Source organism: Equus quagga, chromosome 1 (genome assembly GCF_021613505.1).
Source record: "Equus quagga isolate Etosha38 chromosome 1, UCLA_HA_Equagga_1.0, whole genome shotgun sequence".
Lineage (NCBI taxonomy): Eukaryota > Metazoa > Chordata > Mammalia > Perissodactyla > Equidae > Equus > Equus quagga.
This window is the reverse complement of record NC_060267.1, coordinates 133,576,949-133,590,286: the sequence shown is the minus strand read 5'-3', so window position 1 is coordinate 133,590,286 and position 13,338 is coordinate 133,576,949. Positions and strand designations below refer to the sequence as shown.

General features: G+C 42.6%; 1 protein-coding gene across 3 annotated transcripts in view; it reads right to left on the bottom strand.

The window, feature by feature from the left end:
• The window catches only part of RFT1 (RFT1 homolog), a 40,954-nt gene that overhangs the window by 7,236 nt on the left and 20,380 nt on the right, over positions 1 to 13,338 (bottom strand). For all 3 annotated transcript variants that reach the window (XM_046675227.1, XM_046675217.1, XM_046675236.1), the window contains 4 exons: positions 11,659 to 11,709; positions 10,801 to 10,931; positions 9,579 to 9,723; positions 2,511 to 2,616 (listed from right to left, as the gene is read on the bottom strand). In XM_046675227.1, the coding sequence (XP_046531183.1) occupies positions 2,511 to 2,616; positions 9,579 to 9,723; positions 10,801 to 10,931; positions 11,659 to 11,709 (433 nt within the window). The remainder of the gene's footprint in view (positions 1 to 2,510; positions 2,617 to 9,578; positions 9,724 to 10,800; positions 10,932 to 11,658; positions 11,710 to 13,338) is intronic.

Here is a 13,338-nt window from a genome sequence, read left to right as displayed (position 1 = left end):
TTTTAAATTATATTTTTTATATATTTAGTATGTTTTAAATTATATTTAAAAATGTTAGAAGCACCTTTCAAATAAAAACTGTATTTTCAAAGTTAAAGTTAAATAGACCTTTTCATAAATGAAAAAAATCAAGGGATGGACTCAAAGAAGTTTTATAGCTATAAATTTAACTATCTGAGGTAAAAACCATGTCTAGACCACTATTTGAAAACTACGGTTGTGACCCAAAAGTAGGGCTGGGAAGTCAATTTAGTTGGTCATGACACGGTAGTTGAAGAAGTGAAACAGAGGGCCGGCCTGGTGGCGCAGCAATTGAGTTCACATGTTCCGCTTCTTGGCGGCTGGGGGTCCGCCGGTTGGGATCCCGGGTGTGGACATGGCACTGCTTGGCAAAAGCCATGCTGTGGTAGGCGTCCCACATATAAAGTAGAGGAAGATGGGCATGGATGTTAGCTCAGGGCCAGTCTTCCTCAGCAAAAAGAGCAGGATTGGCAGTAGTTAGCTCAGGGCTAATCTTCCTCAAAAAAAAAAAAAAGAAAAAAGAAATGAAACAGAATGGAATAAAAACCATCAGTGTGTCCTGTGCATAACTAGGGTACTTACTGCTGTGTGAAAGCTTCGTTTCAGTCATGTCCACCTAAATATGTATGGGTCACAGTGCTAATGCAGTTTTTACTGATAAAGCTGGTCTGGGCCAGTGGTTCCTAAGGCCCTAGCTATCATCAGAAATCTCCTGAAGCTGCATAATAAAACAGATTCCCTGGCCCAAGCCCCTAAAATTCTAGTTGTTGGTCTTGGAGGGGGCCAGTACTTCCAAGGTGAATCTGGTCTGGGCTGGGATGGCTGCTCCAGACTCTAATCCTCAACTACGGTAGCAAACAGTCACCAAGCTGCTTTTTGCGACAGCCCCAAATGGGAAGCAGATAGAGGCAGCTCTGAAATGGGAGGAAGAGTTCCCCAACTCTTTGAGCTGCCCCTTCCCCATCCCACCCCCACACCGGGCCTCTCAGGGCTTTCAACAGCACTCAAGGCATTACAGAGCAGCAGAAACCCCCCAAGGGACCCAGGCCTCAAGGGGCAAAGGGATAATGAGGGCTACTTGCCCTATTACCTACAGTCACCCCTCTACTCTCTTCTCCTGTTTCCTCTCTCTTCTTCTCCCCTATCAGTTTTATCCTTGTCCTCAACCTCATCCTGTAGTGACATCTTAAGATACTGTCTTGCTACTTTTGGCATTCGGGACACAAGAATTAATGACCCTGGATGGGTGTGGGCCAGAGGCTCTGAGCCAGGAGTCACGTCAGAATCACTGACGATTCAAAAAACATACACATGCTTGGAGGCCTGCTGATCCTGCAGGTGTGGGAGGAGAGAGAGTGGTGGAAGTAGGGTGGGCAGGAATCTGCATTTCTAACAAGCTCTGTGGCGGATTTTGACTCATAACAAGTGTTAAGAACCAGTGCTTGAGGTTCCAGGACAGAGGTCTTGATCTGGGGTCAATGGAAGGGAAAAAAATGTGGCAAAACGTGTATGTGCACTTAGGCCTTTCTCTGAGGAGAGGTGTCATAGATCCCTGAGATTCTCAATGACCCTTGAATCAGATTCTCAGGGGTAGGACTCTGCATCTTGAAGAAGCTCCTTGGTAACTGTACGGGATTGGAATTGGCCACCCCAAGTTATGTCTATTTGCCATGAGAATTATTTTGGGCTGGCTACTTTTCAAAACTGCAGACATGAGAGAAACTCTGAAAAGTAGAATTTCCTTACCCTTTGTAAGAGACGTTTACATTTGTAAGGGAAATCTCCATCTGTAAAGGTGTCTCCCTCTCTGTACCAGGAAGAAGGGGGGTGACCTTATCTCTAGAAACTCTTATCAAGGCAGAAGGCAAGGACTTAAATCTGCGTAATAACCTTACTGTTGTTTACTGTGCTTGTCTGGTGACCTTCTGTAACTGACTCACGCTACCCCCAACATCCTCCTTTGTCTTTAGCTGAGGATGGTATTTAAGGTGAGTGCTTCCACCATTTAGGTGAATTGCTCAGTTTTCCTGGGTCTCTCCCATGTACACGTTATAAAACTTTAATTTTCTTCTGTTATTCTGTCTCATGCAAATTTAACTTGTTGTCCAGCAAGGACCCAGAGTGGGTAGAAGAAATGTCTTCCTCCCCTGAATAACCCACTGGAGCACTGGGCAAGGAGGTAGAGGAGTGGAGCTTGTCTTGTGCCTGCCTCCGCAAACCTGTACTGACATAACCCTTCAGAGCCCAGATGCCTTCCTCCACAAAGGGAGGCAAAGAGCAGCTGCTGCCCCCACAGCCCTACCTCAGGAAGGACTAACTGAATGGTGCCTGTGCAAGGATGGCCTAGGGAAAACCCCACACTAGTGGTCTCGGGGCTACCTCTAAAACAGCCTTCCGTAAATGCATGTTGAGAACGAAAAGAAAGATTGGCAAGCCACTTCATTTTGGTTGAAGGCCTTGATTAAAAGTGTGTCTTTAAGGTTACCTACCTGTCAACCTCCTCTTTGCTCATGGCAGCAAATGTGAAACACTCGGTCACTCCATTGATGGCAAGCAGGAGGACGTAGAGACAATAGGAGCGCAGCAAAATAGGACCTATAAGGAAAACAACCCACTGTGATCCCAGAGCCCAAGGAGGAGGCCCACATGCACCCTCAGTTGAACTGGATGGCAGAGAATGCCAGAACTGGGTCATGAGCCCAGCCAGTATCGTCAATGGGCAGATGCATGCTTGAGCCTATGGTCTTAAGTACCTGGAAGGACTCTCCCAGCACTCCACAGCACTGACTAAAATAAACAGCTAAAAACAAAAGGACAGTTATGAATAAATGTACCAATCTCTTGCTTAACAACGATTATCTGACCAGCAAGTAAATCTTCTCGCTTTTTAAATCAGAATGAAGAGGCCCACTAGTTTGAGCACTCAAGGACACTGGTGGCCCTGCATAATAAGAGAACCTCAGTTGAGGAATAAAAACCACATGATCAATTCAATAGATGCAGAGAAGGCATTTGACAAGATCCAACAGCCACTTATGATAAAAACTCTGAACAAAATGGGCATAGAAGGAAACTACCTCAACATAATAAAGGCCATATATGACAAACCCATAGCCAACATCATTCTCAATGGGCAAAAACTGAACGCCATCCCCCTGAAAACAGGAATGAGACAAGGATGCCCTCTATCACCACCCTTTTTTTACATAGTACTGGAGGTCCTGGCCAGAGCAATCAGGCAAGAAAAAGGAATAAAAGGAATCCAAATAGGGAGGGAAGAAGTGAAACTCTCACTGTTTGCAGATGACATGATCTTATATATAGAAAACCCCAAAGAATCCATTGGAAAACTGTTAGAAGTAATCAACAACTACAGCAAAGTTGCAGGGTATAAAATCAATTTGCATAAATCAGTAGCATTTCTATACTCCAGTAATGAACCAACAGAAAAAGAACTCAAGAATACAATACTATTCACAATCACCACAAAAAGAATAAAATACCTTGGGGTAAATTTAACTAAGGAAGTGAAGGACCTATATAATGAAAATTACAAGGCCTTTCTGAGATAATTGGATGATGACATAAGGAGATGGAAAGACATTTCATGTACATGGATTGGAAGAATAAACATAGTTAAAATGTCTGTTCTACCTAAAGTAATCTATAGATTCAACGCCATCCCAATCAGAATCCCAATGACATTCTTTACAGAATTAGAAGAAAGAATCCTAAAATTCATATGGGGCAACAAAAGACCCCGAATTTCTAAAGCAATCCTGAAAAAAAAGAACAAAACGGGAGGCATCACAATCCCTGACTTCAAAACATACTACAAAGCTACAGTAATCAAAACAGCATGGTACTGGTACAAAAACAGATGCACAGATCAATGGAACAGAATTGAAAGCCCAGGGGCTGGCCCCGTGGCCGAGTGGTTAAGTTCGCACGCTCTGCTGCAGGTGGCCCAGTGTTTCATTGGTTCGAATCCTGGGTGCGGACATGGCACTGCTCATCAAACCACGCTGAGGCAGCGTCCCACATGCCACAACTAGAAGGACCTGCAACGAGGAATATACAACTATGTACTGGGGGGCTTTGGGGAGAAAAAGGAAAAAAATAAAATCTTTAAAAAAAAAAAGAATTGAAAGCCCAGAAATAAAACCACACATCTATGGACAGCTTATCTTTGACAAAGGAGCTGAGGGCATACAATGGAGAAAAGAAAGTCTTTTCAACAAATGGTGCTGGGAAAACTGGAAAGCCACATGTAAAAGAATGAAAATTGACCATTCTTTTTCACCATGTGCCAAAATAAACTCAAAATGGATCAAAGACCTAAAGGTGAGACCTAAAACCATAAGGCTTCTAGAAGAAAACGTAGGCAGTTCACTCTTTGATATCAGTATTAAAAGGATCTTTTCGGACACCATGCCTTCTCAGAGAAGGGAAACAATAGAAAGAATAAACAAATGGGACTTCATCAGATTAAAGAGCTTCTTCAAGGCAAATGAAAACAGGATTGAAACAAAAAAACAACCCACTAACTGGGAAAAAATATTTGCAAGTCATATATCTGACAAGGGCTTAATATCCATAATATATAAAGAACTCTCACAACTCAACAACAAAACATCAAACAACCCAATCAAAAAATGGGCTGGAGACATGAACAGACATTTCTCCAAAGAAGATATACTGATGGCCAATAGGCACATGAAAAGATGCTCATCATCACTGATCATCAGGGAAATGCAAATCAAAACTACACTAAGATATCACCTTACACCTGTTAGAATGACAAAAATATCTAAAACTAATAGCAACAAATGTTGGAGAGGTTGCGGAGAAAAAGGAACCCTCACACACTGCTGGTGGGAATGCAAACTGGTGCAGCCACTATGGAAAACAGTATGGAGATTCCTCAAAAAATTAAAAATAGAACTACCATGCGATCCAGTCATCCCACTACTGGGTATTTATCCAAAGAGCTTCAAGTCAGCAATCCCAAAAGTCCTATGCACCCCAATGTTTGTTGCAGCACTGTTTACAATAGCCAAGACGTGGAAGCAACCTAAGTGTCCAGCAACAGACGAATGGATAAAGAAGATGTGGTACATATATACAATGGAATACTACTCAGCTGCAAAACAGAACAAAATCATTCCATTTGCAATAACATGGATGGACCTTGAGAGAATTATGTTGAGTGAAATAAGCCAGCGAGAGAAGGATAATCTGTGTATGACTCCACTCATATGAGGAATTTAAAATTATGGACTAAGAACAGTTTAGTGGATGCCAGGGGAGAGGTAGGGTGGGGGGTGGGCACAAAGGGTGAAGTGGTGCACCTACAACATGACTGACAAACATTAATGTACAACTGAAATTTCACAAGATTGTAACCTATCAATAACTCAATAAAAAAAAAAAAAAAAAAAAGAGAACCTCAGTTGAGAGGTCCTGAAGAAAAGACCTTGGAGAGAAGCCCGGGGCTCAAGAGCAGCAGGAAGCCACGGAGATAGAGCACCCACAAATCTGCAGGAAGAGCCAAAGCCTACAATGTTCTTTTCTCCTAAAACAAAGTGATGTGTTTCTACAGCTAACTAACAAACTTTGGACAAATCTGCCAACAAAAGATTAGGAGCCTTACGAATAGGACTGATCCCCTCTTCTCAGAGGGCCATTATCAAGAAGCAGCCAAGCAATTTCTAATAAAACAAACATATACCTAGCCTATGACCCAGCAATTTCATGCCTAAGTACACATCCAACAGAAATAAGCACACATTTTCACAAAAACACTTGTACAGAAATGCCCATAGCAGTTTTATTCATAATAGCCAAAACAAACCATCAAGAGAAAGGATAAACTGCGGGCCATCCATACAAAGAAATACTTCTCAGCAATCAAAGAGGAAAAAATGACTGATCCATGTAAAAACATGCATGAATCTCAAAAACCTTATATTGAGGGAAAGAAGCCAAAGACAAAAGTGTCCATGCTATATGATTTCATCTACATGAAATTCTTTTTAAAAGTAATACTAATCTATGGTGATAGAAATCAGATCAGGGGTTGCCTCTGAGGTCGAGGGGGCAGTGGACTGGAAAGGGCCCTGAGAGAACTTCCTGGGGTAATGGAAATGTTCTGTCTTAATGTGGATGTTGGTTACGTGGGTGTATATATTTGTCAAAACTCATCAAACTATGGTCTTAAAAGAGTATAGCATTTTACTTTATGTAAATTAGACCTCAATAAAGAAAAAACTTAACGACTAAAAGAAAACAGGGGGCGACTGAAGTTTCAGAGTCTCATAATCTGGAACTTATTCATGGTTTACGAAAGCTGCTTAATATGAAAGATCCTTGTGCCATGGAGACCCTACACAGTTGTATGGCAGTCAAAAATTACCAAAGGAATATTAATAGGGCAGACGTGATGCCCAACAAAAACTGTTTTCCATGGCTCTCTCCTGGGCTCCACATTGTATCAAGCCACGCTGCACTTCATTCCTCAAGCCACTGCAGAAAGTAGCCTGGCCCCCACCGCAGCTGAGGGACGACTCCAGACAAGGTGGTAGGGAGCAGATGCTGCCCTGGGATGGCTCGAGGCTATGCCTACTGTGCCTGCTGCATCTCTCTACCTTCCTCTCTCTGAGAGAAAGGAACGGGGTTCCTCTCATAACCTGCACTTCTCACTTGGTAATGGAAAGCTAATAGCATGTGTGGGCCTAGTGAAGGTGGATAGTGAGCTGCTTTGCAACACGGAGAACACAAACTCTTGCATGAAACTGATTCAAGTGGAAAGGCTCCGAGTCAATTTTAGGGAAAAAGGCTAAAATTGGGGAATTCATGGATGGAACCTCAAACTATGGATTGAACTGAGGGGTGTTATGGGTTGAATTATATACCCCAAAAAAGTATGTTGGTGTCCTAACACTTAGTACCTTAGAAACGATCTTATTTGGAAATATGGTCTTTATAGAGAAAATCAAGTGAAATTGAGGTCATTAGGGTGGGCACTAACCCATTATGGTGGTGTCCTTACAAAAAGGGGAAATTTGGGCACAGGGACACTCATAGAGGGAAAACGATGTGAAGACACACAAGGAGAAGACAGCCATGTGACTGGAGTAATGTATCTACAAGCCAAGGATTGTCAGCAAACACCAGAAGCTAGAAGAGGCAAGGAAGGGTCCTCCTCTAGAGCCATCAGAGAGCATGGCCCTGCTGACACCTTGATTTCAGACTTCGGACCTCCAGAACCGTGAGACAATCCATTTTTATTGTTTTAAGCCATCCAATTTGTTGTATATTGTTATTGCAGCCCTAGGAAACTAATACAACGGGATAGAGGGAAAAAACAGATTTTAAAAAGTAAAAGAAGAGAGAAGCACCTAAGACATAAATGTGAGAATCTCAGGGAAGAACACCAATGTGTGTTTTTCTAAAGGGTGGAAAAGCTAGGTATGAGAAAGATTCCTGAGAAAAGTCTCTAGAGTACTTACAAAGCCCCTAATTACACACAGTGCTGATCATAAATAATGCAAAGCAAAACCACAGTGCCTCCCACGGAAGCCTGTCCCTGCTGTGTCTGAGTCCCACATTTGGAGATGGTAGCACAGAAGCTAGAGGGTGTAAGAAGCCAATTCAGGTCACTGGCAAGTCCCCTTCCCGGGTAAGGACAAAGACCAATATGCAACTGGGGCAACTGAGGACAGCAGCATTGCAAGTTCTACTTTCAAAACTAGGGTGGTTGGGCTCAGCCATGGAAAGTTGCCCTTCTTTTCTGATTAATTCAGGAAGACTTTCTGGAGGAAGGCAAGTTTTGTGAGGTATTTAAGTGAACAAAAAAGACTGTTGGTGGGGAGGGGAGAGCAGCAGTGTTAGTATTTTCTGGTGTAGAAAAGGCATTCGGGTACAGTCAGGAGAAGTGCAAGGAGATGAGGGGCAGCACAGAGACAAGGGAAGGAAAGCCAGCAGGCACCCTGGGGAGATGGACTGACCCTACTAGAGGCCCCTATGGGTTTGACAGAGAGCTGCAAGTTTGGTCAGAATGAGAGGCAGCTAAAATGAGGAGAAAAATGCTAGAAGACCCTGTTGGGGCAGTGATGCTGATGGAGCCCTGGGCCAGGCAAGAGACGACAATGGTCCTAAAGATCCTGCAGTGGCACACCAAACCACATATTCTTTTCAGAGACTGAGAAACCAGACCATTCTCAAGACTCTACTTAGTCTAAAGATGAGACTGGGAGAGTACCTTTTTGAGTCTAAAATTATGACTGACTCTGATGTAAACCATTAGAGACAGAATTTATTATCTTAGAAATCAACTAGCACTGACCCTTTAATTGATAAGTCTATTATCAATGCTCAAAACTGGCACCAGCATCTCATTTATATATCGTCTGTGATTGATTATGCCACCAGGTGAGCATGACATTAATGAGACAGCCTTCTCCTCCTGGCAGTGTCCTGTGATTGCCTGCCTTGGTGCTTACCTTTCAGAAGGCTTCTGTGAAAGGTTTCTGTTTCTGTGAAACAGCTGAGTCCCAGTCTCTGCACACTCACTTACTAATGGCTTCCAATGAGATCTCCCTGCAGTTGCCTGATGGAAATGTTCTTCTTCTCAAGGTACATGCCCGGGGAGCTGCAAACCACTTCATTGGTTTCATAGCAGGTGTTTTTCCAAATTTAATGACCTTTGCTCTAGTATAGAAACTTGACCCTTCTTCCCCTAACACGAAACGTTTGGGACCCATTATAGTGGAGACTAAAACATTATCATGAATTTGTGAAATGGCATTTGACAAAGTCTCCAATTTTACATTGAGATGGAGCAGAAGAAAGAAGACTTCAAAGTTTCTGTCTAGTGACTTGAGGAATTAAAAACATCTTTGCCAAACCCAAGATGAAACATTGCAAATGGATTGCCAGCCTATGGCCCCAGGGATTTTGAAAGTGGTCGAGTCCCCAGGGCCGAGCAAGTGCTGTGAGACACTCAGTGGCCTGAGCACCAGGTGTTTTAAAGTTACAATGCCTTCAATACTTTTCTCCTTCAAAACAAGAGTCACTGGATTAAACATACCATTTTATTTGCCGAGATCAATTTTATTCTCTGCAAATGGCTCTGGGTTATCCTTCAGAGGCTTTCATGCATCAGCCCACGAGATTGATGTGACATTTACCATCTTCAGATGTATTTCGTACCAAGTGCAGACTCACTAGAGCCTGCTCTCCGCTTCCTCCTTCACCCAATGGAGTCTGAGGAAGCACTTGGCAAAATACACTTGAGCCTGAGAGGAAAGCCAAGGAATCGTAGCTCCTCCAAGTGAGGCTGGGGAACTGAGTGACCCGGTGCCAAAGGCCCTGACCGCACCCTGAGCTGTGGTCTGACCTTGTGTGAGGGGAACAGTCCCACAGCCCCAGCCACCGACGATTTTCCCTACACTGACATGGATATCAACTATATGTGCACAAGTTCTTGAATTTCACAAGACTCTTCTATTTCTGTTTGGAAATTAGAGCAAATCTGGCAAAACTGTTGCTCATACCTGATCCTGAGCTAAGCATGGCCCCTCCGTAGATATCCAAAGCCAGCTGCGAATAGGCAAAGCCAAAAACAGTGATGGTCAGGCCAGCCAGCAGGGCCAGCTTGAGGAGGGACTCCAAAACCACGGCAGCCACAGCAACATCCTCCTGGGGCCAGGGAAGAGGGAAGGAAGTTGGATGAATCATGAGCTAAAGAAAAACTTCACATCTGGCCTTCTCCTTTGCTATTTTCCAGATCACTCTTTCAACTGGTGACGCCATCACTGCTTTTCTGTAGCCTATGTTTGTTTCTATGTCAATCGGCAAATGAAGGAAAAAAGACAATGTGTACCTCCTTAGGTAGTGAGGAGGAGGTTTAGTTTTTAACTTATTTTAGATAAATTATTTCAAATGTTGCTTAGGAAACACTCACTTTCCCCTCTGATATTCACTCTTAAATGGACAGCAAGTTTTACACTGCTAACCAGCTTCATCAGTGTGCTGCTTCTGACAAACGTCTCCAAATCCTGATGTTCCTGTGAACGTAGGCTTAGGAAAGTATTCCAAATCAGACTGAGAACCAGATTAACTCATTTTGAAATATTGTACATAAACTATATTTTGCACCTATCTTCTAAGACTTGTAAGAGGATGACTTACCTTGCTTTTGATTCTAAGAGAGTCAGACATTTTCAATGGTTTTAGAAAAAGTTAAGCTTTTACAACCAGATACTTCTGGATTAAAATCTCTTTTTCTGTTTTACTAACAAGAGTATGTAGATTCTCACAGTCAGAATGTAGCTCTGGGCACTTTACAGTCCTTAACAAGCTTAAACCAAATGATCACATCCTTTCTTCCCCATGCCCTAGATTAGCCTTGCCCAGTCTCTGCATCCTCTGGCTCCCTAGGTTCTTGAGAATCTGAGGATGGAGGAGGCAATCTCATTCTTATACCTAAGACTAGACCATGGGAGACAGCTGTAGAGCGTTCTGAGAGGGCTGGGTCAAGAAGATGGCCACAAAGAGGGACAAAGGGGTGACAAGGAAGGGCCAGCCAGGAGGAAAGGGAGAAGGCTGTGAAAGAAGTGAGCTCAGGGTCCTGCCATCATTCAGAATGTGATAAAAGAATAAAATCTAGAGGAAAATTTCAAATCAAACAGAATGGAAACATACTGCTCCACATTTCTGTCTTACCATTAGAGAGAGAATTCACTTGAGAGGTGGTGACATAAGAACCAAGACTACCTGCTTCTGAAGTGTGGCATCCTTTCCTCTCTCCAGCACCTTAGCAAAGAAGATATAAAAACTCTCCTCTATCGGCTGGAAAATTAATCTGGCCACAAGGGAGCCAAGATTATTCACTATATCATATATACCTACAAAACAAAAAGGAAGAAACACCAATCCTCCTGGTTTTTCTATTTGAATTTTCACAGCACTATTAAAATGTTTTTTCTCATTTAATTATTTTTAAATTAAACTTTTTGAGATAATTACAGATTCATGTGTAGTTGTAAGAAATAATAGAGAGATCCATGTACCCTTTGCCCAGTTTCCCCAAATAGTAACATCTTGCAAAACTTTAATACAATGTCACAACTAGGATACTGACATTGATAGTCATTTCCATCACCAGCACTTTTTTATAAAAGTCATTAATGACAAGTTGATTTTTTTCTATTTTTATTTCCACTACTTTGAGATTATATTAAAAAATAAATATGAAAACAATATTGAGACCTATCTAGCCACACAAATATGGGGCAAATCTTTGTGACTGTGAAGGAGAGCTCCATTTTCTCCTCTCTTATTACCTCCCAACCCCTACAATGAGCACCAGAGCTCTGCAGAAAACAGGGTCAGGACAGAGATCTCAACAGAGAACATGCTACCCAAGTCACATGAGAGGGGATAGTTAGGACACTACATATTTACAGAGACATACAATTTTCAATCTTCGGGATTTGTTTTTTTACAATCTTCATTTTTTATAATCTTCAGGTTCAGTTTTCATTAAACGTATCAAACTGCAGAGAAAAATATTAGAAAATAGCTACTAACAGTATTCACCTTTAATTAAAACACTACAGAATTTCATCTTACCCTGATCGCCAAAATTTAACACATTCAAGAATGTCATCACATATCGCTCGCCTACAAATAGAAAAGAAAAATAATTAGCATTTCAAATGCACGTCGTTTTCTTGTTTCCTTTTCTCTTATCATCTATCAACTTTTCTAGCTGGCAAATACTCCCCAAAAGAGGAAAACTAGATAATTAGTTAAATATATGTTCCCTGTCCTAAGGTTAATTTCAAATAATCTCAAAATACAAACAATCTAGAAAGTGCTAGGGGATTTATTGACAGCAAATCTCCAAATCAGTTAAAAACAAAACAAAACAAAATCAATAAAACCAATCTATGGGGCTGGTCCCGTGGCCGAGTGGCTAAGTTCGCATGCTCCGCTGCAGGCGGCCCAGTGTTTCGTTGGTTTGAATCCTGGGCGCGCACATGGCACTGCTCATCAAACCACGCTGAGGCAGTGTCCCACATACCACACCTAGAAGGACCCACAACAAAGAATATACAACTATGTACTGGGAGGCTTTGGGGAGAAAAAGGAAATAAATAAATAAATAAATAAATAAAACCTAATCTAATAAATTTAAGAAAAAAGTATGAGGAGATAACTAAAATGTTAATAATGAAAATGCTTGTTCCAAGTTTTAAGCGAGGTCAGATAATGTGAATGTAAATTCTGTGAAATGACAGGTCCATGATTATGTGCACAGACTCATCAAAAGTTTCCTCTCCCAGTGGAGAAAGCTCCATGGAGGCTGTTAAGGCTGCAGAGCTCAAGTTCGTGATTCAAATCCAAGACAGTCTGATTGCCTTCAAGGTGAAGACATCAGTCCAGAGCCCCACTCTCCCACCCCCAGCTTCCAAGAATTTTCTTATTATCTTATGAGTGGAAAGCATTGACCACTATGGACATGGAGCATGAAAAGTGCCCACGGCCTGAAAGGGCAAATTCTCACCTCCTAGCAACTTGCTCAAAAAGGAAAGCAATGTGAAGAGACTAGAAGCAGTGACGATCTTCTCTCAAGTCTCTTCAGTCCTTGCCTCCCTACAATCTCCCAGCCACTGCATCTGCGGCCAGAACTTCTGCAGATCCTTCCAGGCACCTGCCCACAGGACTGCACTAGCTCCATCTGCATTTCTGCACTACTCTTATCCATCCTAACTGCTAACAGCTCTAGTTTTTTCAAAAACAGATCTTAAGTCAAGCCCTGCTTTCAGACCTTTAGTGTTTGCAAAAAGTCCAGGCTCCTTAATTCTGCATTTGAGGCCTCTTATAAACTGACCCCAAGCTACCTTTTTGGCTTTCCTTCACGAACTTTACCCCCACCTCACACATCAGTCTCTGCTACATTCCACCAGGTTTTTGCCCTTCCAGCTGCTCTGAGTCATGCTGGGTGAGTTGTGCTCCCAGCCTTGGCTCTTGGCATTCTTACCACCTAGCGTGGCTCTTCTGCACAATAGGCCTCTCCTTCCCACATTCTGTAAGCCCCCTGAGGGCAGGAACCACGTCTCAGTCATCTCCCTGGTTTCCTAGCAGAGCTCCAGGAAATGAGCCACCTGGCAAATGAGCTAACATTTCCAAGCCCAGCCCTCGCAGCCTTGTATCAGAATTAACCACACAAACGTCTGTGTCTCTGGTAAGGGAACAAGCTCCTTGAGGCCATGGCCTGTTGCTCATTCATCTGTGTATTCTCAGCAC